This window comes from Pteropus alecto, unplaced genomic scaffold (assembly GCF_000325575.1).
Source record: "Pteropus alecto unplaced genomic scaffold, ASM32557v1 scaffold195, whole genome shotgun sequence".
Lineage (NCBI taxonomy): Eukaryota > Metazoa > Chordata > Mammalia > Chiroptera > Pteropodidae > Pteropus > Pteropus alecto.
In genome coordinates this window covers 4354411-4377687 of record NW_006438073.1, presented here as the reverse complement: position 1 = coordinate 4377687, position 23277 = coordinate 4354411, and the positions used below count along the sequence as shown (strand labels likewise).

The 23277-nt window shown below is 37.0% G+C and overlaps 1 protein-coding gene across 1 annotated transcript; it reads left to right on the top strand.

Moving 5' to 3' along the window:
- The first annotated feature begins 6 nt into the window (after window positions 1-6).
- On the top strand, window positions 7-19364 carry RSPH3 (radial spoke head 3 homolog). Its single transcript, XM_015591860.2, has 8 exons — window positions 7-252; window positions 3179-3266; window positions 12154-12295; window positions 13691-13836; window positions 14833-15036; window positions 16608-16770; window positions 18344-18430; window positions 18839-19364. Exons 1-8 carry the CDS (start codon window positions 173-175, stop codon window positions 19180-19182), a joined length of 1254 nt encoding a protein of 417 aa, XP_015447346.1. The 5' UTR covers window positions 7-172; the 3' UTR covers window positions 19183-19364.
- Window positions 19365-23277: the final 3913 nt, after the last annotated feature.

Here is a 23277-nt window from a genome sequence, read left to right as displayed (position 1 = left end):
GCTCTTCCCGTTTCTCCTCGCGTCCCGTAGTCCCTGCCCTTGGCACCACGTAAACCTCTCCGGCTCCCACGACGCCTTAGCGCCCACCTGCTTGGAGGCCAAGCTCCATCAAAAGCGAAGTGGTTCGACCCCGGACGTGGCCTCCAGGTTAACTGACCGCGCCTCTTGGACCATGGGCACCTACACCTACACCAGCCGGCCCCGGGCCCTGACCTGCCAGCGCCGCCGTTACCGAGACGGCCTTATACAGCCGTGAGTGAGCCACCCAGTCCCTGTGTGGTCCCCACCTGTCCCCGCCCATCGCGTGGTCCCTCCCCCCTGGTAAAACCTGCCTACGCTGCCTTCCCTTGTCTACACCTGTCGAAATACACTTTCTTCCCCGAAGAACTCTTTCGTGTGTGGAAGAATGAAGCAAGAAGGGGCATGGGTGGCCTCCCTTAGTTAACTTTTAAGGGATAATAAGTTGCTGGCATGATCGATAACATGTACGGGGATCCGGCTTATTTCACAAAGTTTGAGTCAACTAACGTTTATTGTTGGCCAGTGTGTGCCAAGCACCTAACCAGGGGTATTTACATACATTTTCTTTCTTAGTCCACAGTGCTGTGAAATTAGTTTTATGACTCCATTACGCAAATAAGAAAACCGAGTTAGTTGATAAGCAAGTTGCAGGACTTTGTTTATATTGAACTAATCCGTTGATTCAAGCCATTGGAAGGAGTGGGGTGTATGTGTGTGTATTTGATATTTCAGTTTAAAATTATCTTTATTGGTGATTTTCAATTTACAAAAGTAAGATGCGCTTGAAGCAAATGAAAAGTAAAAAATAAGGATGAATAAAGGCAATGTTAATTATCTCCTCACCACCACTCCCATTTCCCTCTCTAAACAAATTTAACAATCTTATATTATTATTCTACCCCTCTTTGTTTGTACACACACATATATATGAACATATATACATTTATATAAAAGGTTTAGTTCCAAATAAAAAATACAATTCCATAAAAATGGGCTTTTCTTCTCTGTATTAGAAGCTCTAATTTTTTTTCTAATTTTATGTATACATACACATACATATTCAATTTTACATAAATACCTATCTATCATTTTTTATTACCTGTCATTCATGCTCAGGTGTATTCTTAGTGCCCCAGCCCCTTTCCTGGCAAACCTGCTCTTCCTCTCCTGCCCTCAAGGTAAACCATGTTAGTGATCTTGCATGAATGCTTCTGTACAAATGTATAAAATATACGGACTGATACACGCATACAAGAGCTTTGTCTGCTTCGTAGCAACGATGACATACACAATTCTTAGCATTTTCCTTTTCTCACTTAATTCTTTGTGGAAATTCCTTCAATTATTTTTGATAGCCTGATAGCCCCTGGTATGGATATACTATATGAGTTATTAAAAATTTTCCACTGTCAATAGATACTCATTTTGCTTCATATTTCTACCACGAAAAAGGAGGTTTCAGTAAACAATTTTATGTACTGGCCTCTCAATATTTTTATGAGTCAGATTCCCAGAGTGTATATTTTTAATATGAACAGATGGAATAATACATTTCTCCAGGAATGTTTAAACATATCCTTTCCCCACATCCTCACCAGGAATAGGTGTTTTTGTTTGTTTGTTTGTTTTTTCTTTTTGGCTTTTGATAGCATGAAAACTAAACCAAAGTCTTTCCTCACGATTAGCACTGTGTGGCTTTAATTGAGTAAGCCTGTTTGGATTTTTTCATTCTAACAGATCACTGGCTACAATGTATAGAACAGATTGAGGGGGAAATTTTGTTCTAGATGGTTAAGAGACTTTTGCAGTGGTCCAGGTAAAAGACAGTGGGGGCAGTGAGCAACGTATAGGTGTGAGAAAGATTTGTGGAGGTAAACTCAATAGGACTTGCTGGATGGTAGGGAGCTGGGAAGAGGAAAGAATCATGGCTGACTCCAAGGCTTCTAGATTAAGCCAAGTGCGTGGTTAGTGGTACCATTTAATGAAATAGGGAACACTAAAGAAGTAACAAGTTGAGTGGGAGAATAATAATTAGTTCAATTTTGAGGTTGCCTTTCAGACATCTTTAGTGAGATGTCAATGAGTATATCAATCGGATATACATGCCTGAAGCCCAGAGGAGAATTCTGAGCAAAAAATATATAAAATTCGGAGTTTTAGGATCATAAGTGAAGCCTTAAGAATGGATGAGGTCAGCTAAGGACAAGAGAAGGCTGAGCCCTGAGGAAATCCTCCCATACAGGAGGAGGCAGCAAACACAGGCTGAGAAAGAGCAGTCAGAGAAGTCGGAGAAAAACAAACAAAAGAATATGGTTATGTCACAGAGGCTTGGGAAGGAGAGGGCTGTCGTGAATGGGCTGCCGGCTGAGCGGAACACTGCCCAGAGGTCGAGTAAGAGGAGCAGCGTAGATGCCTGGGCTCTAAGTAATATGAAGTTAGATTATCCAGTAGTGGTTTCAATATACGATAAATCAGCTACCTGCTAGCCCTCTGAGAATCATTTTTGATAGAGTACCATTACTGGTATACAGCGACACTTGGTTTCATAACCATAAATAGGAGATCATTTAAAGAAGTTGAATGAAAATGTCAACTGTGTGTTTTTCATTATTGATCATTATGATGCCCCAAATTAAAATTTTATTAATATTTAAAACAGTATAATGTAAAGAGATCTTTGAGGTTAAAGAACAATGAAAAATTTAATTTGTTTTATTGAGCCTGATTTTATTAATGTAACTTTTTATCCTTGAATCAAACTTTTGCCAGTTCTTTAGGGTGGGCCCCTTTTCAATTGGGCCATTTTTAATGTTATGTAGTCTAACATTTTACAGCCTAAATCCAGCTCTGCCACTCACTAGTTAGGTGACCTTGGGCAGAACTTCTTTTACTTTACTTCCTCTCTGTCAAATGGGCATTATAGTTCTCCACTTGAAGCTTATTGTAAGCAATAAATAAAATTACATGGGAGGGGCTCGGCATATAATAAGCACCCCAAAATAGTAGCCATTCGTCTTCTTATTTTATGGACTGTGCTAAAACAAAAATCTGTTTTCTGAAAATATTTTCATCTTAGTCAAGTCTTATTAAAAATGAATTGACTTCACTGGTACCATGAGGCTATTCCAGCAGTTACTTAGAATGCGCTGTTTTACAGAGCGGAAGAACCTATGCCTTACGGAAACATAATGTACGACAGAAGGGTGATCCGAGGCAACACTTATGCCCTTCAGACAGTGCCGCTGGTAAGTAGAGTTTGAAGAGTCTTAGCACAGAGCTTTTCACTACATCTGGTGAAAGACCAGTGTCTGTCTGTCTTTCTTTTAATTTCTAACCTGTTGCAGACTAGAATGTTTATAAAATAAAATAAAGATGGATTACTAGGGAAAAAAAAAAAAAGATAGCAAAATACAAGCCCGACAGTGGTTGCAAAGGGCCGGGGCGGGTAGGGGAAATAGGGAGTTATTATTTAATAGGTAGAGTTCCAGTCTTACAAGATGAAAAGTATCCTGGAGACGGATGGTGGTGATGGCTGCACCACAGTGTGGATGTGCTTCATGCCACTGAACCATACACTTAAAAATGGTTATGATAACTTTTATGTGTATCTTACCACAAATGAAAATATAAGCCCCAGTTTTCTATTAGATTAACAGAACTCTGGAAAACTACTCTAAAGCTTTATAAACTTCTATTCTCTGCTTTTATAATTAAATTGTTACAGACCAGTTTAAACAGTTCACAGACAATGCTAGTTTGAGGACCACACCTTGAGTAGCACTGGTCTAATATATTCAAGTTTGTTTATGTTATCTCATACTCTAATACTATTATCATTACTTAATTAAAAATTCTGAATTATGCTTTCTTTGATTCACCAAACAAATATTTATTGAGTTTTCGGTCCTGCGCTGGCTACGTAGGATACAGAGATGAGTAAGACATGGTGTGATAACAAGAGTGATGATTTCTTGGCACAGAAAAGAAATATAATTAAATTAATTTGTAAATACTACATGACATAAGTGCCTAAAAACACATGGTGATGATATATGGAATATTAGACCTTCTAAGGCAGTGCACATCAAAACCACCTAGAATACTCATTAAAAGTACATATGCTTCAGCTGTACGTGGGATCTACTGTTAGAACCTCCGAGGGTTGGACACCAGAACATGCACTATTAATAAATTTCTGGATGTTCTGGAGCAGTCAGTTCTAGCACCAGCATTTGGAGACAATAGCTCATATATACGATCTAGACGTGTTTTGGCATTTTCTTACGGCAGCAGCAATGAGCACTAGCATTCCTAGAACAAAAGTAGAAAGGAGAATCACTTTCTTAGTTCTTTTTTTAAAAAATTAATATTGTGGTGATTTGATATACATTTTTAAAGTTCTTTAGTCATTTAACACCTTACCTTAAAAGTCTATCCTGAGACTTCCAGTTCCAGACAAGCAGGAATTCACCAATCCCTTCCTATTCATCCCTCTGAAAACCCCTGGACTTAGCACAACAAACATAGGACGATTCCGAAAGGTGGACCGGCGAGGGACCTCAGGATTCGAACAACATGGTAATGAGTTCACTGAGTTTTCTTTTTGCCTCCCACATATCCCATTCAGAGCACTGGAGAAGTCTGCAACCTGGAACCTCCAAGAAAAGCCTGATCCCTCCATCTAAAAGACTGGGAAAATGGCAGCCTAGCAGAACAGAAACCCTTTTATGATGCTACCCCTTCTCCAGCCAAACACCAATGGAAAAACTTTCCTGCCCCTCCCAATGGCATCGTTAAGGCTGAGAGGTGGAGCTGGCCTCCATCCCCACATGGCAGCATCAGTGCTCTATTAATCAGTGCTCCGATTCACCTACTGGGGTGGTGTCAACAAGGTCAGAGTAGGAAGGTGAACTTCCACCCTCAGCCAGGGGCGGTGACGTGGTAACACATGGTACAGGGGAGTGCCCTATTTTGCTGGCATGATGTCAGAGCCAAGAGGAAGCTGAATTTCAGCATTTATCTGGCAGCACAAGGTGGAATAAGGCAGTGCTAGTCAGAGCTCCGTGCCCCTGTACCCCAACTAGTGTCAGCGGAGCATAGCAAGGAGCTGAAATACCTCGAGCCAAGAGGAAGCTGAATTTCAGCATTTATCTGCCAGCACAAGGTGGAATAAGGCAGTGCTAGTCAGAGTTCCGTGCCCCTGTACCCCAACACTAGTGTCAGCAGAGCATAGCAAGGAGCTGAAATACTACCCCACCAGGCACCAATAAGGTGTTACACATTAACCCTCTGCTTTCAGTGGGGTGGTGTCCATGGGGCCCAGTAGGATGTGGGACTTCTATCTCTACCTATGCCTGCACGCCAAAACAAAAAGGGGTGACTTCCTGCTAAAAAGATTTTTAAAAATTGAGTCTCACACAATACCCAAAATGTTTAGGATACAATAAAAAAAATATATCATACCAAGAACCAGGGCAGTCACAACTTGATTGAGAGAAAATCAATCAAGAGATGACAACACCAAGATGATTCAATTATAGGAACCGGACAAGGATTTTAAAGCAGTAATCAGAAAAAGTGTTTCAATAAAAAATGAATAATTATGAACACTCTTGAAACAAATGAAAAAACAAATTCACAAAGAGAAAATACAAAAATGATCCAAATGGAAAATATAGAACTGAAAAATACAATAACCAGAATTAAAAAGTCACAGGACAGATTCATCGAAAGTGACATAGGAAACAATGAATTCAAAAACAAATAAATGGAAATTACCCAGTCTGAACAACAGATAGAAAATAAACAAAAAAAGAGCATCAGAGAAAGAAACAATAACAAAATGGCTAACATTCATTTTATCCAAGTCTCTGAAGAAGAGAAAAAGTGTATAACTGAAAAAATATTTGAAGAAATACTGCTTGAAAATTTCCCAAATTAGGCAAAAGGCATAAATTTACATGTCCAAAAAGCCGATTGAAACCAAGCAAGATAAACCCAAAGAAATTCACACTAAGACTCATCAAAGTCAAATTTCTGAAAGTTAAAAACAGACTCTTGAAAGCAGCTATAGAAATGTGACACATTACTAGAAGGGGAACAGTTATTTATTTAATAAACAGTGAATTTCTCATCTGAAACCATGAAGTCCAGAAAAAAAGTGGAACAATTTTTCTCAAGCCTTGAAAGAGAAGGACTATCAAGCCATAATTCTAATCCAGTGAAAATATTCTTCAGGAATGAAAAGGAAATTAAGTGATTCTGAGATGAAGAAAAGCAAGTGGATGCCCTACTTTACTGGGGTGGTGTCGTCAGAGGATTCGTCACCAGCAGACCTCCCCTTACAGAAGTGAAGGAAAGGAAATGTTAAGGTTTGGGACTTCGGGAAAGAAGATAGAACAATGGAATGGGTGAAAATAGGGATAAATTTAATAAACCGTCTTTCTCCAGATTTTGAAAAATTGTTTCATGGTCGAAGCAAAATTATCACAGCTGATACAGTACTTAATGTGTATAGATGGAATATTTAAGATTACATTTTGATTACATTTTTAAAATAGGGAGACTAAAAGGATCTAATTTGAAGTAAGATTTTTACACTTCACCTGAAGTGGTAAAATATCAATCCTCGATCTTGGCTATGATCAGGTACATAATATATTCTAATACCTGGAGCAACTATTTTCTTTATGCAAAGAGATATCATCCTGGATCATAGAACAAATCTCAATGTATTTAAAATAACTGAAATCATACAGAGTATGGTTCTCTGAACTGCAATCAAACTAGAAATCAGTAATAGAAAATAACAAGAAAATCTTCAAACATAAATTAAGCAATATACTTTCAAATAATCCATAGAGGAAGCATTAAGGACATTTTGAAAAGAATGCTTAGAACTGAATGAAAATACAACATATCAAAAGTTGCGAGATGTAGCCAAAGCAGTGTTGAGAGGGAAAAAAGGAAAGACTTCAAATCAAAAATCTAAACTACCACAGTAAACTGGAAAAAGGTGAGCAAAATAAACCCAAGGCAAGCAGATGGAAGAAAATAATAAAGATAAAAGCAGAAATCAATTAAATGGAAAACAAAATAGATAAAAATCAGTGAAACCACAAGTTCTTCAAAAAGATAAGCTTCTAGCAAGACTATCGAAATAAAAAAAGAAGTAGCAGATATCAAATATTAATATTGAGATACAACTACAGATTCTGCATCCATTAGAAGATTAAAAGGATAATAATGGAATACTGCAACTAAATCTGCACACAAATTCAATGATATAGATGAAATGGACTAATTCTTCAAACTACAAACCACCAAAATTCAATTAACAAATATTAATTTATAACTATAACTAGTTAGGATATTGTCCTATAACTAGTAGGGATATTGAATTTTGAATTTTAAAATTTCCCAAAAAGAAATCTCCAGGCCCAGATGATTTCATTGGCGAATTCTACCAAACATATAAAAAAGAATTTGCATCAATTCTACAGTCTTTTCCAGAAAATGAAAAAGGAGGGAACACTTCTCAACTTATTTTATAAGGCCGGTATTACCCCAATACCCAAATCAGACAAAGATAGCAATAACAAAACTTTAGGCTAATAGCTGTCAAGAATGTAGATACAAAAATCCTCAGCAAAATATTAGCAAATAAAATCCGGCAATATCTAAAAAGAGCTATATACTCTGACCAAGTGGGATTTATTCCAGGAATGCAAGAGTGTTCCAGCATATGCAAATCAGTTTACCATATCAACAGGTTAAAGAAGAAAAATCCCAGGACCATATTCATTGATGCAGAAAAAGTATTTAACAGAATTTAACACTCATGATAAGCACAACAAATTAAGAATTGAGGGTAATTTCCTCAACTTGATAAAGAGTATTCACAAAATACCTACAACTAATGTTATACTTAATGGTGAAAGAGTGAATGCTTTCCCTGTTACACTGGAAAAAGGCAAGGATGTCCAATCTCACCACTCTTACTCAACATAGTACTGGAAGTTCTAGCCAGTGCTAGATCCAGATCAGAAAGGAAGAAATAGCACTGTCCCTAAGTGAAGATGATACGATTGTCTACCTAGAAAATCCATTTAATCTACAAAAAGACCTAGAACTAATCATTGGGTTGAGCAACACTTCAGGATACAAGATCAACACACAAAAATCAGTCATATTTCTGTGTACTGGAAAGGAACATGTGGAAAACAAAATTTAAAACACAATACCATTTACAATCCAAAAACCTGGAATAGCCAGGTATAAATCTAACAACAGGATCTATAAGATAAAAATCACAAAACACTGATGAAAGAAAGATGATCTAAAGAAATAGACATAACCATATGCATAGATTGAAAGACTCACCACAGTAAAGATGTTAATTCTACCCAAATTGATCTATAACACAATTCCTGTCAAAATTCTAGCAAGATTTATGTAGATCTAGACAAGCTTATTCTAAAATTCATATGGAAAGATAAAGGAACTAAAATAGTTTAAACTATTTTGAAAAAGAACAGGAATAATCACTCAACCCTATGTTAAGACTTACTTTAGATAATATTTGTAATTGTTTCAAAGCAGGGTGATATTGATGGAGGAATAGATACATGGAACAATGGAACACAATAGAGAACTCAGAAATGTACCAGCACAAATACACCCACCATATTTTTGACAAAGGGACAAAAGCAGTTCAATAGAGGAAATATAGCCTTTCAACAAATGGTGCTGGAGCAACTGAACATCTATAGACCAAAAAAAAAAAAAAAAAGTGAACCAAAACCTAAACCTTATACCGTATACAAAAATTAATTCAAATAGATCATGGATTTAAATGTGAAGTGCAAAGCTATAAACTTTTAAGGGAAAAAAGCCTTCAGAATCTAGGCCTAAGCAGAGAGTTCTTAGATATGACACCCAATCCACAATCCAGAGGGGAAAAAAACCATAATTAATTGGACTGCATCAAAATTAAAAACTTGGGTGATATGAAAAATCCTTATAAGAGGGTGAAAAGATAAGCTACGAACTGGAAGAAAATATTCGCGAACCACATTTCCAACAAAAGTCTTATATTTGGAATATATTAAGAACTCTCAAAACTCAAAAGTAAAAAAAAAGATAATCCATTTAGAAAATGGTCGAAAGACAGCATATATTTCAACAAGGAAGAGGTGTGGGTGGCAAATAAACACATTGAAAAGTATATCAACATTGTTAGTCATTAGGGGAATACAAATTAAAACCATACTACACACCTGTTACAAAAGCTAAAATTTTTAAATAGTGGTAATAACGAGCTTGTGAGGATGTGGAACAACTGGAACTCTCATACGTTGCCGATGGTAACGTAAAATGGCATATCCACTCTGGAAAACTGTTCAGTAGCTGCTTATTAAAACTAACAGGTGCTTACCATTTGACTCCACAATTGTACTCTTAGACATTTATCCCAGGGAATGAGAACTTATATTTACATAAACCTGTACATGAATGAACATTTCGTAGCAGCTTTATTCATAATAGCCCAAACTGAAAACACTTCCTAAGTGTCTTTCAATAGGTGAATGGTTAAACAAACCTGATATATTCATACAATCAAAGACTAATCAGTAACAAATGGACAACTATTGATACACTTAACAATGTGGGTGGATATCGAGAGCATTTTGCTTAATAAAAAAAAAAGCCAATCTCAAAAGGTTACATACTGTTTGATTCCTTGTATGTAACATTCTCAAAAGACAAAACTACAGAGATAGGGAGCAAATTAGTGGTTGCCAAGGGACAGGGATGAAGGTAGCACTTGGGAGAAGTATAAGGAATACCCAAAGGAGCCCCTTTGTGCTCGTGAAACAGGCCTCTATCTTAACTGTGGTGCTGGTTATACAAATCTTTTTGGGGGACAAAAACACATAGTACCTAGACACAAACATAGACACAAACATAGACACAAACAAATCAATGCATATAAAAAATGTGAAAACTGAATTAGATCTGTTAATATTTTATCTGTGTTAATGTTCTGATTTTGATGTTATGCTACAATTATATAAAATGTCACCGTTGGAAAAAAAAACTAGGTAAAGGGTACACAAGACTCTATTTTTCAACCTCCTGTGAATTATTTCTAAATAAAACTTAAAAACAATTTTTTTAACTAGACCCTGAAACAGTCGAGTTGGGCAATATGTTTCTAAAATGAACTTGTTGCATTTATGTTACCCCAAATCTTTCAGGAGCTGACATCTATACAGTCACGCTCTGCCTACCAACAGGAGTATATTCTGTGAAATGCATCATTAGGCAGTTTCGTTGTCATGCAAACATCATAGAGGTACACACACCTGGATGTTCAGCCTACTACACGCCTAGGCTATATGGTATAGCCTATTGCTCTTGGGCTACAAGCCTGTACAGTACGTTACCACGCAAAACAACGTGAGATTAAATCAGGCACAAGAGAAAATGATGCAATCAAGAGACACCAAACGAGATGGATAAGGCTAATGCCAGCAGAACATGGCATACTGTTTTAAAACAAATTTTTTTTTTATAAGTAATGATAAAGTACAATGTGGTAGACAAACCAGTAACAGTCGTTTATTATCATCATCAAGTATTATGTACTGTACATGAGTGTGTGTGCTACACTTTTACATGACTAGCAGCGCAGTAGGTGTGTACACCAGCATCACCACAAACACATGAGGCATACAATGGCCGCAGCATTACTAGCTGATGGGAGTTTGTCAGCTCTGTTATAATCTATGGGACCACCATCATACCTGCAGTCCACTGTTGACCAAAATGTTCAAATGCATGGCCGTAATTCCGTTCCATTAAGAAAATGGAAATAAATCAACGTTGGTATTTATAATAATGTAGAATATATACACAAGGTAAAAAAATCTTCACTAAATGATTTCAAAATGATATTAGTAATCGAATTAGAAAAATGGAATTATAGATGATTTGGGGGGAGAGGGTAATGTGGTTATTTTATAATAAAATGATATCTACAGATGGGAAGAGCTAGTCTACATCAGGTATTGTGTTAGACTTGTTACATTATCATTTGATTTGTTCCTTAAAACCAAAATCTTAGATAGATGTTATTAGTTATTCCTGTTGTACAGATGGTAAAACTGAATATCTGAAAACTTAGATTATTAGTCCAAGCTTTACTAATCCTAGTAACCAATAAATTGAAGAGCTGGAATTTGTGCTTCTGAGCTAATGCTTTTTTTTCCACAATGTAATACAAATATGTATTACATAATACAAGTTTATGATAGATAGATAGTGTTACGTTAGAAAAACAGCATAAAATGCATGGTATCATCACAACTTCGAAAAAACTATGCACTTAAATGACAGCCATTGTATTAGGGATATGTGTTTTTTTAACTTTAATGTTATTGTCATTTCAGGTAAAATGTTCATAGATTTCTAATTTTAAATGTTAAAGTACCTTCATATTTTCCCTCTATTTTCATATTTGCCTTGAGATAAGACAGGTTAACTAGAGAGTGATTTCAAAATGAGATAACAGATATGAAATCAAGAACCTCCAAATAGTACCGAACTACTGTGAATTATTATATTTTCAATCTCTTAGCTATTGTTTCGTGTATTTGGACAGGCTTTGTTTAGACTGAGGATGTTTTCTTTGAGCTAATATATTTTGAAGGAAATTCTGTCCTAATGAAATTCAGATTTTAAAAGAATCTTAGTGCTTTTCAATTTCTTTACATGTTGAAATTTATTATTACTGAAGATTATATCAGTATACTAGATTACTAGGCATGAGAGGAATTCATGATAAAAATACTTGAATGAGGAAAAACAGTTTATTAGATAAGATTCTGCACCCATTTATTCCAGTTACCAGTCATACTTTGAAGTTTTATGCTTTGTCCAACACCTTCATAATTACCCGGCATAGTTCAAATAAAATTTTAATAATCAGGTTACCGATAATCGGGAAGCCCAATGACACTATCCAGGAATCACTTTTTTATACTATTCAGGAATCACTTTAGCAAATGCAGTTTTATATGCTTTGAGAAATATCGTCTAAACTTCAAATGCATTTTCTGTCACTCTTAGCATGGGCAGCCTGATAGTATAGAGATTCAGCGACAACAGCAGGCTCAGAAGAGGGCTCTTGCCAGAAAACGAAACCGAGAACAGCTCAGACCACGAACACCAGAACCTGTGGAAGGCAGAAAGCATGTGGATGTGCAGACAGGTATGTGCCGTGCCGTTGGCTTCGTGGCTCCTTAGTGTGCTCAGTTTTCTAAGTCAACTCTTTTTTTACTTGGCCTTTATATTATTTATTATCTTTTCTGCTATCTGGTACTTCCCCTGTCACTTGGGAGAAGTCCATTCATTAAAAGAATTCATAGACTGTGTATTATTATAATTTTGGATATTCCTGAAAGCGTGAGACAGGATCGTTCTTAAAAAGGAATTTTACGACCAGAGAGGAGGAAACCCATTCGGAGGGAGCCCTCCTCCCCTCTGCTACAGCCTCTTCCTTCTCTCCTGTTGTTCTTTCACTCTGCGTAGGCCCCCGGGCCACAGAGGCTCTCCCAGGCCAGTGCCAGGCTTTTCCTACTTTTCTAGCTATTCTCAGCTCGAGAGACTTACCGGGACCTAGTGAGTCTAGCTGTGTTCTTGACAAAATCCTGATAGTCAGACCATACTTGGTGTTTTCCTTGGACCGAAGTAACAACTGAAGATTCGCCTTGCACCCTGCCAAGATGGTGAGTAGATTCGTCAGAGTTATTTCTGGGCAGTAAAAGCGAAAGGAGCAGAACCGTTCCATACTTTCCTCCCTAGCCTGAGGCCAAGTCTAGAATGAGTATGTCTGTGATTAGCCAATACAGCTGTAATTCTGTGAGAACTAGATTTTAATATTTATTTATCCCTTCGGAATATTAACTGATACAACAATAGCCACTTCTTGAGATTTTCCTGTATCTCAGAGACTATATACCAGGTCTTTTAACTGTGTATCTTCATTATTATTACAAAGACTCCTTGTGACAGATAATTATGATCCCTTCACAGATAAAGAAACTGAGGCCTAAAGAGGATGTAATTTGGTAGGTCCCGTGTTCAACATCTGACTCCAGTTCTCATGGTCTTTGCATAACACCACACTGTCCTTGCCTCATATAAATTTTCCCAGAGGTGAAATTCATTTGTCTGTATCTGTGTATAATCTGTAGGCTAGAAGGAGCATCAAGTAACATAGTGATGTGGTGCATAATTTTAAAAAATATCCAAGAATTTTCAAATCTTTGTACATTTACTCTTACTACTCAATTATATAGATAATTAACTTTCCATTCCCTATTGTACTTTACATCTTATAATATGCATTTATGATTTTATATTCTTCTTTAGTTTCATTTTCAAATACAAAGCTCAGTGCTTTCTTGATGTGCAATATTTTAGCCTGACTTATTCAATGGTCTTCCAAAAATATAAAAATGCTTAGTACAATATTTGAATCGAGCACTTTCTAAGACTTACTTTCTAATCCATTTAATTCTCTATAGGAGCTGAAGTTTCAGGTACACATATATGCTTGAAATAGACCAGAATTTCAAACTCAATGTATATGGTATTCTCTTAGAATTATACCTTGAAGAAATTGCTGACCGCATAATAGAAGTTGATATGGAATGCCAAACAGATGCATTTTTGGACAGACCACCAACACCACTCTTTATTCCTGCCAAAACTGGCAAAGATGTGGCCACCCAAATACTAGAAGGAGAGGTATAGTACATTACTTGGACTTCCCTCTATCTTCATTATAAATAGGTAAAGTTAGGCTTCATTAAAAGCTTAATATGAGTACAAACCACTACACAACAGGAAGATTCTACTTCTTTCCAAATGTATCTCTAATAGTTTTATCCTGAAGTACTCAATAATGTTGATGATTTCCCCTCTTTACTCTTCAGAAATAAAAATCATTAGAAATGTTTTTAGAATATTTACACATTTGATTTTTATGTGTCTGAATACTTGCTTAATGTATGAATATACGTAGATTTGTATCAAATGAGGAAAAACAATCTCTGGCATAAAAGATTCTGTTAGTTGCTTATAGATTACATAACTTTTATGAAGATAATCTATGTTTTAAAAGTTCTAAAATAATTACATTTTCGTATCAATGTGGAATGTATAAATTGACCAGTTTATGAAATTGAAGCGGAGAAGGCAGTGCTTATATACATACAGACTTAAATGAGGTTTAAGACTTGAAGGAACTTAAACGAATTATCACTGAAATCAGGAGATAAAATTAGTTTTCACAAGCTACACAGAAGGGTATATTTGCCTCCAAGTCCTAGAGATGGATGGATCACCACAGTGTCCTCAGTTTTTCAAACTGTTATTAAAAACAACCAGTAAAAATTGAGCAGAAAGGGCAGGGAATAAGAAAGGCAAGGATATTTTTCCCTTGAGTTTCAGAGTTTGATCTTAAAATTGAGTGTCAGGGTTCATTTTGATGATTGCACAGATCTTTTTATAATTTCGACTTAATCAGGTTTTGCCTATAAACAAAATGCTAGTCTGTGTGCCTTGCAGGGCTGTTTTGAGTATTAGAAACAGCATAAATAAATAAAGTACCAGCACAGTGTCCGGCACACACAAGACACTCAATATACAGTATCCTGTTATTGCTACTGTTCTGGATATTTTTTCATTAAGCATTTAGTTCATGATGAAAATTTGAAATTTGCTTTGTTTTGTGTATTTAAGCTCTTTGACTTTGATCTTGAAGTTAAACCAATGTTAGAAGTTTTGGTGGGAAAGACCATTGAGCAGTCTCTTTTGGAAGTAATGGAAGAGGAAGAGTTGGCCAACCTACGGGCCAGTCAGTATGCATACGAGGAGTTACGCAATGCTGAGCTTGCCGAAATTCAGAGACTCGAAGAGCAAGAGAGACGACACCGAGAGGAAAAGGTACAGGATTCTACTTTTCTCTAGTAGACGTTCTGGCTCTTTAACAGATCATGTCCAAAATTACATGTGATATGTCCTAGAGCTAAAGATCTTTGGAAATACGTTAGCAACCTATATTATTGGTTGTTCAGATCTCTCCTGTTCTCCTGATCATAGATCTTTCGTTAACTGAATTACATTTTTAAAATTCCAGCATACATAAATGTACCTAAATTGAGTTCCCAGAAGTTCCTAAATGAAATGATTTCAATTGCATATGTCCCAACCGAAAGGCACTCTTAAAGCTCAAGAGCCCCAGTGAAAGAAGTACTTCAATTTGCCATGCATCAGTGGCAAAAAAGGTGGAAGGAAAAAGTGGAATATATCTGAGGGAGGCGGGAGAAGCGGCGGAGGATCTGGATAGAATCCTGGGCCTTGCTGACCAGGCCCTTCCCTGTACCCTTTGCGACACTCTAGAACCACTTAGGTTCTTGTAGAAGATTTTTTAAATTATAGGTTTTGAAAACCTGTAGTAAAGAAAGTTTTAGAATCCAGTTTTTTAAATATGCCAGTAACGTCCAGTTAGGAAACACGAAGCTCAGCAGTCTTTCAGGGTCTTTCTGGGCCTGGCGTTAACTGTCATCCGAAGTCGTTCACCGAAACGACAAATTATAAAGGGCCACCTGAGCACCTGAGCACCTGACAGAGTTAAAACGATTCCCCAAGAGTCCAACTTACGCCGCAGAAAGGCTTGTTATTGGGATATTCTGCTCATTACTTGGTCAAATGGACTTTCAGTTTTCCTCCAAAATGAGTAATTAATTGTATAAAGAGTATAAGGCTTAAGTTATGATAAAGATGGTGTAAATGCAAGACTGTTTGCAAATATAAAATGAACACTGACAAAATTAGTTTTCTTGAACCAATCAGTGAAATCTTTATCAAAGAATACTTATTTGCTAGTTTATTTACTATAAGGAAACATTCTGAAAAAAATGAAGAATACAGATCATCTAGATTTATATTTGCTTAAACTTCGAAACTAGACTAATTAGAAAATGTATTAATACTTCTACATGGGAGTAGAGAAGACTGTTCATTAGCTTTATAGATATCACGTGGTCTACAACAAGAAGCAACAACAAAAAAGAAAAGATTTATAATTTTCAAAACTTTATGGATTCAGAGAATTATTACGAATGAGACAATTCATTGGCCCACGTTTCTCTGCTGAAAATGTCTAAGCAGCTATAATTTTCATATCAGTAATGCTTTATGATAGTAAAATATATGTAACTATTCTGATCCTTCGCTATCATCCATATGGTCAAACATGTATATTTTGAAATTGTTTTATTTGAAAATGTATCAGGAACTCCCTTTTACCTTAACCTCCATCTCTTTTCTGAGTTCAGTACCTACTAGCTGGTGAAATTCTTTAAAATCTTGATGAAAAATATGAACCTTTAATGAATACCTTGCTGTCGGTTTTTTGACACTAACGTCAGTCAAAGGTCCTCCACTCGCTGGCTTCAGTACTTGTGGAGGACGTACTAACTAAGTGACCGCCGGCGACGGCGTTTCTCTGGCAGGAGCGCCGGAAGCAGCAGCAGTGGGATGTGATACACAAGCATAACGAGACTTCGCAGAAAATCGCCGCCCGAGCCTTCGCGCAGCGGTACCTGGCCGACCTGCTCCCTTCCGTTTTCGACAGCCTCAGGGATGGAGGCTACTTTTTTGACCCCATTGAAAGAGGTTTGTGGAGGTTTTTATTCGATTAACTGGTAAAATAAGCATCCTCTTCACAGCTCAAATTTATCTCATGCCCATTTTTATTTTGAATTGAAATCTTTCTATCTCGGAAGCAAATGAAGTTCATTATAGTTTTAAGTACATACTATTACTAATATATGTCTCATAAAGATCTTGATTTTAGGATGTTAGTTTGTCTTTACGGATAGTAGAAAGAAATATGCACTTCATGTCAAAGGCCGCGAATTTGGGTCCCAGTTTCATCATTAACGAGCTTTATGACCTTCAGTTTCCTTGTGTGTGAAATGAGGATTATTTAGGAGTTAAATGTCATAATGTATTGAGAAACTTTTGTAAGCAATGAAGCACTCTGTATGTGTAAGTCGTTATTACCTTTTTCTCCACTGATTTCCTATTCTAATCAAAAACCTCTTGGGGGCAGCTGTTTAGGTCGTTTATTTATTGAGTGAGGTGTTTACACTATCCCGGTGCTGTATTCAGTATTGGAGGTTTAAAAAAAAAGGAGACAACGCTCTCTGCCCTGACAGAACCCAGACCTGTGAGCTGTCTGTCAGTGTCCCCTGATGCCACTTCTCACCTAGTCCAGTGAGGGTCGCCGTGTCCCCACTGCCACCCTCCCGCCTCGGCCCACAGTACCTAGATCCGCAGTGCTTTGTGTGCAGGTCCTATTTCAAATGGCTCGCAGTATCTGGGGCAGATGTGAGTAACGCTAATTTTCACTGATTACATATTCAATTCAGTACATAGAGGTCAAATTACAGACACATATTATTAGTGTACATTTATGTTGTGCTTCGTAATTTATATAGTGTCTTTGTACATGATACCGTTTGGCCCTCCTGGTAACCCTGTGGGGTGGATAGGGCAGATCAATTCCTGAACACTCGCTCGGGGCGGCTGGCCTCCAACAACCGGAACTCTGACCCCCGGCCCAGTGCCCTTCCCCGCTGCCTTGCTGCCTAAAATTATTTATAATAGTGAATATAATAGTCTATCACACTATTGTCACCCCACTGAAAAATAAAAATTAGATGCCTACCCCCCAAAAAAAGCCATTGTGGTACATTAAAAATGTATATTGTAATGGACCATATTTTTAAAAAGTTTGCACAGTAGTATAGATTTTCATTTTTATCACTAATGGAGACACTTGGTTTCTGACCCATTTCCGAATGGCCTTGTGCTCACATGCCCTCGAGTCAGGGCATCCTCTTTCCAGGCATTGCCTCTGTGTGACAGTCCTGCTCCCAGACCCGCATCCCCACCTCATGCCCACCTCCCTGAGCCATCTCAGACTGCACCTGTACAGTCAGCTGTAAAGGCTTTGGCTCCAAGGAGGGCCTCAGGGTTTTGAAAATACTATTTCTAGTGCAATAAAAAGGAAATGGACCAGAACATATAGAGATGCTATGGCCAAAGTCATGCTATATGAGTCTGTTTAACATTTCGTATGAAGAAAACGATGTTGATGAAACTGTAACATTAGGGGGGAAGCAGATTCTTCCCAATGATTCATAAAAATTAATGATGAAAATTAACTTTTTTTGTATTGTAGATATTGAGATAGGATTCCTTCCATGGCTAATGAATGAAGTTGACAAAACCATGGAACACAGCATGGTGGGAAGAATCGTGCTCGACAGTAAGTTCTTTTATTTTACTTAAAAGTCAGCTCTAAAATTTTTCAGTAGAAAGAATAAATAGAAGATGTTAATTTTACAGTTTTAGTTTTTGATTTTTCAGTATATCGGATATATGAACGAAGGCACAAGTTTTCGCCCTCATTATTATTTTCGGTTCTACAATTTGGTTACAATTAATATCTTCTTTCGTTACTTTATAAATGATATCTTGTTAAAACCAGCATTGAATATAATTCATATTCAGTTCACTAAGTGGCACAGAGGTGATGTGTGCTGACTTCATATAAAAGGTTATGATGTGGGGAAGAGACCAGGTCTGGCGAATGTTTGATACTCATCGATAAGTCAGCATTATAACGACTGAAAGACAAAGCGTCACGGTGATTTCTGTACACATACCTTTTCAGTGTTGATTCGCGATGTGGTCGACAGGAGACTGAGGATGTATGAGCGTAAGGAGGACAAACAGCAGTCGGAGCAACTCGAGACCGGGCCTGGGGGTACGGAAACAGCGAGAGGCTCGCTGGCGGAGGCGGAGTTCCAGGACCAGAGTGCATCGCAGTCACAGAGGCCACTTCCGGACAGACACTCCCTGCCCAGATCGCCGAATGAAGGCAGGTATACAGAGAAAATGTCATCCCGAGAAAAGGAGCTCATGGAAGAAGAAGAAGAAGAAGAAGAAGAGGAAGAAGAAGAAGCTGGGTCGAGAGAAATGAGGAAATCTTTAGGGAAGGAAGAACTGTTACAATAGAGGACAGCTTGGGCGCCCCGAAACCAAGCGACGGCCAGTCAGCATTGCAATCAGGTGATGGTGCCTGAGTCCCCTCAGGCCACAGGAATTATGCTGTATCTCGTCAACATGTCTTTTTGTCTGATGGACTGGGCAAATCAAATTTGTTAAAATAATAAAACTAATAAAAAGTGAAACTTAAATACTCCATTTATTTAATAGTAGAATATCTCGAAGCCATATTGTAACTCTGATGAGAATTATGCTTAATTACGAGCTTCCCATTATCATCATATACGACTAACAAATGTATTTTTCCTTTATCTTTCTGATTTGTGGGTTAGTTTTGTTTTTTTTTCAGTAAGTCTGATGTTTAATGTTAGATATCAGTACCATCAGCCATCGAGCTTTTCTTCTCTATAGGAAAACTAACTTACTCTGTGAAAGAAAACCCAAATGTCATGTTACTGAAAGCCGTGATGTGCCTCCTTTAAGGACCAAAAATACACTCTTGTTTGTAGAAAATTAAACAGATAGTTACCCCTTCCACCTCCAATATTCAAATACGGCACAAAGGGTCCTGTGACTCACTAATATGCTTTCATCTGTTTTCTCACGTTCCTGCTATTAAAAAGTTTCAGGCCAATACAGTTAAAATTCCTACTCACCTGTGCAAACCCACGCCCTTCCTCAGCGGTAAGCACTGTTATCAATCAGGGGTGTACCTTTTGGGCCTTTTTGAAGATATTTACGTACATATATATTTTAACATGTAGAAATATATGGGTTGACTTTTCTTTGTATCAATATAAATGTACTGTTTGCATTTTTCTCCTAACGGTATATCTTAGAACTTTCAATTTTAGTACATATAAATCTCTCTTTAAAATATGGTAAGATATTACACGTTGCAACTGTATTATAGTGCAGGCATTCACATTTAACTTTTGAATCTGAACTGGTTTCGAGAATTTACCTGCATGATTGAAAATCATAGATATTTTATCTCTGAAGTCCTCTGCGGCTTCAGGTAGATGCAGCCTATTTCTCTCAGAATATTTATAGATATGTAAGCTGTAGTGATTTGAAATACCTTGCAGTTATCAGCACATTTACCTTAATTTTTTTTTAAGTTAGGTAGCAAAAATGTATCCAGATTTTAACAATGGAGAAAGAATATCTTTCTCCAGTTGTAAAAAAGACTTGTACTGTATGACTGGATAGCATTATATGGTTCTCAAACTGTTTTTCCATGTATACTATATCATTTACACCTCATAGCACCCCTTCTGAAGTATGTGTGACAGTATTTTAATTTTCATTCTTAATCAGTCATTATTAGTTTGGTCAGCAAGAGAACGTTAACAGAGCTGCTGTGTGCCGGGCAACATGCAGGAGGCTGCAGATGCACCTGGCGGTGGGGCCTAACTGCCCTCCTGTTCCACCCAGAGAGAAACAAAAGTAACTGAGAGGTCAGGACGCTGTCCCTGGGAAAACACCTAGAGGGATAGGTTATCTATTATCTGCAGAAAAAAATATTGAATAGAAACTGTAAATCTTCTCAAAGTTTATGAAAAATTTCTTCAAGCACATGAAAGATTTATGGTATGTCATCAGGCATTATGCTTAGGGTCCATGTTTAGATTTTTTATAACTGCAAGGAACTTTGCAGATGGGTTAAACGCATAAAAATCTTCAAATTCGCATTGGCTTTGCCCACATTTGCTAAGACTCTTCTTATGAGTTCTGTTCCTTTCTGTTAACACTAAGCTAACAGAAGCTAAATAGTAACAAAATTGATGATATGTAATAAATGTGTAGAGATTATCATCTCTGGCATAAATTCCCTTATCACTAAAATAGAGAGGTAGAAGTAGTTTTCTCTAGTGCAGGCATCATGGCATCTAAGCCATTCTGACTTGCGTTGGCCTGAGAAGTCCGTCAGGGCAGCACAGGGTGGTAATAAAAGACACCAGAGCCGGACCACCTGGGCTCAAGTCCTCACCTGCAAGGATGCAGTCTTCACCATGTATAAGGTGGTTTGCCTTTTTAATTAGGAGAAAGAACTGCTTATCGGTCTTGTGGGTTTTTTAAAAAACGTAGGAGAGTGAAGGGTTTGCAGAAGAAAAGAGTATTTGGAGATTATAATTACTTTAAAAGTCATCATGGGGATGGGAGAAGTGGCATTTTGCATATTATCAAAATGTTAATGGTACCCATTTCTTATATCCTAGAAAACTTTCATTTCTTCATCATGTTGTTAAAACACATTAACCACATCAGCCAAATTTTTTATCTATAATCTTAATTTTCATGTGCTTTGCTTACTATAGAAAATTTTAACACATTCTGCTTTTCTCTTTTGTTTATAGGTGAATCACAGTATGTATGTGTGTGTTTATATATATATATATAAAGAGTATACATATATGTATGTATGTATACTCTCTCTATATATATGCATATATATACGTATATATGCACATATATATACATACACACACACATAGCTCAATAGCCATAGCCATGTATCTCATTTATGTAGGATAAAGACATTGTGAAGAGGCTCCAACATAAGTTTAATTGCCCCATAGACCAATTAGCACCTATTGTTTCTTAGCCATAATTCTTAGGTCTAATCAGAACAAACTTTCTCCAAACTTGTTCATAGTCAGTGATCCGAAAAAGAATGTTACAAATAAGGTGTCACTATCACTAAAAAATATTGTTCGTGGTATTGGATTGGTGTCTGTAATTCTCACTTTGAATCAGGTCATATTTATCTTTGTGTTTTAGTGATATTAACTTACAAATCAAACTTTAATAAATTGATAGTTTAGATGATATTTTTCTGTTTTTTATAAACCATGAAAATAGCGTAACAGATATATGAGTTAAAAGACAGTAATGGCATTATAGGCTTGTTTGTAAATGAAGTCAATCAAGATACTTAAAAGTTTTAAATGTCAGGATAAAGATTATCTTAAAGATAAATTTAAACATTTTAAATCCTTTTGAAAATAGAGTTCAAAATGATTAAATTTTATCACTATACATTTATAATTTTTATAAATATTGAACATTTTTATTTTTTAATAATTGTGTATATGCGAACATTTTAGATTCTCTTGAGATCCATATTTACCACCAGGTGTCAGTAAAACCCTAAAGTAAAGTTAACTTGCCTCCAACTTCAAAAGTAAGGTAATGACCATAAAGAGACCTTGGTAGACAAAGAGCTCAGAACTGGCTGTGCTCCTTGAAGTCTCTAGACTCGCACTGAATGTTTTATCTTTTCCTAGAGTCACCTGCCAGCTCCGTCAGGGTGCTGGTGGACTCCACCCTGTGCCTCAGACCCTAAGAGTGTTAGTTGTAGAATGGACCCTGCCTGTCTTATTCTTCAGTCTTCCATCCAATGCAGGATCCTTAACAGGTGCTAATTCAGGCTTTGTTTAACTCCTTTAAGGACACAGCTTTCACCCTATGAGCTGCTCTAGAATAGGGATTCTATCTTAGTTTTGTCTCCCTAGGCCCCAGGCTCTGGTAAATGTTTAGTCAATTACATCGTTGGACAGTCCCCATTCTTAGAATTTTCTTTTATACTCAGTCAAAGTCTGTCCTATTATATAACATATACTTTTTAGTCATAATATGATTACGGTGGAGGGAGACAATTTTATTACTGTATTAGCACTGTCCTAGACTCCAGTAAGTTTTTCTTTTTTTCCAAGTTTTATTTCTCCCAATGAAATATCACCACTCTTCCCAATTATTCCTCATACAGCATAGTTTCAGAACTTCTGCAATCTCCATTCTGGTTACTGTTACCTTGAAACTCCTTTTTGGTCAAAGTCATTGTAAAACTTGTTTCCCAGAATTAGGTATACTGTTATGGATGGAATCTGATTTAGCAATGAAGATTGTGGGACTGTACTCTCCCATGATTGTACATCACCAACTCACTTAATCTAAATTCGGATATCTAGAAACTTCATTTTTAGAACATAGGGGAGAAGAAGCCAAAATGACTTCTGGGCAGTCAAGTGTCACGAAGTCCACATACTTTGCATCGGACCATCCAATCCTCTTCTAACATATTGCTAACCAGGGTGGCTA

Bases quoted from the DNA above. Each gene is read 5' to 3' on its own strand.
- RSPH3 (XM_015591860.2), top strand. From the start codon at position 173: ATGGGCACCTACACCTACACCAGCCGGCCCCGGGCCCTGACCTGCCAG. The intron at 253-3,178 runs GTGAGTGAGCCA...GCTGTTTTACAG, and splicing joins CGAGACGGCCTTATACAGCC to AGCGGAAGAACCTATGCCTT. The intron at 3,267-12,153 runs GTAAGTAGAGTT...TGTCACTCTTAG, and splicing joins CCCTTCAGACAGTGCCGCTG to CATGGGCAGCCTGATAGTAT.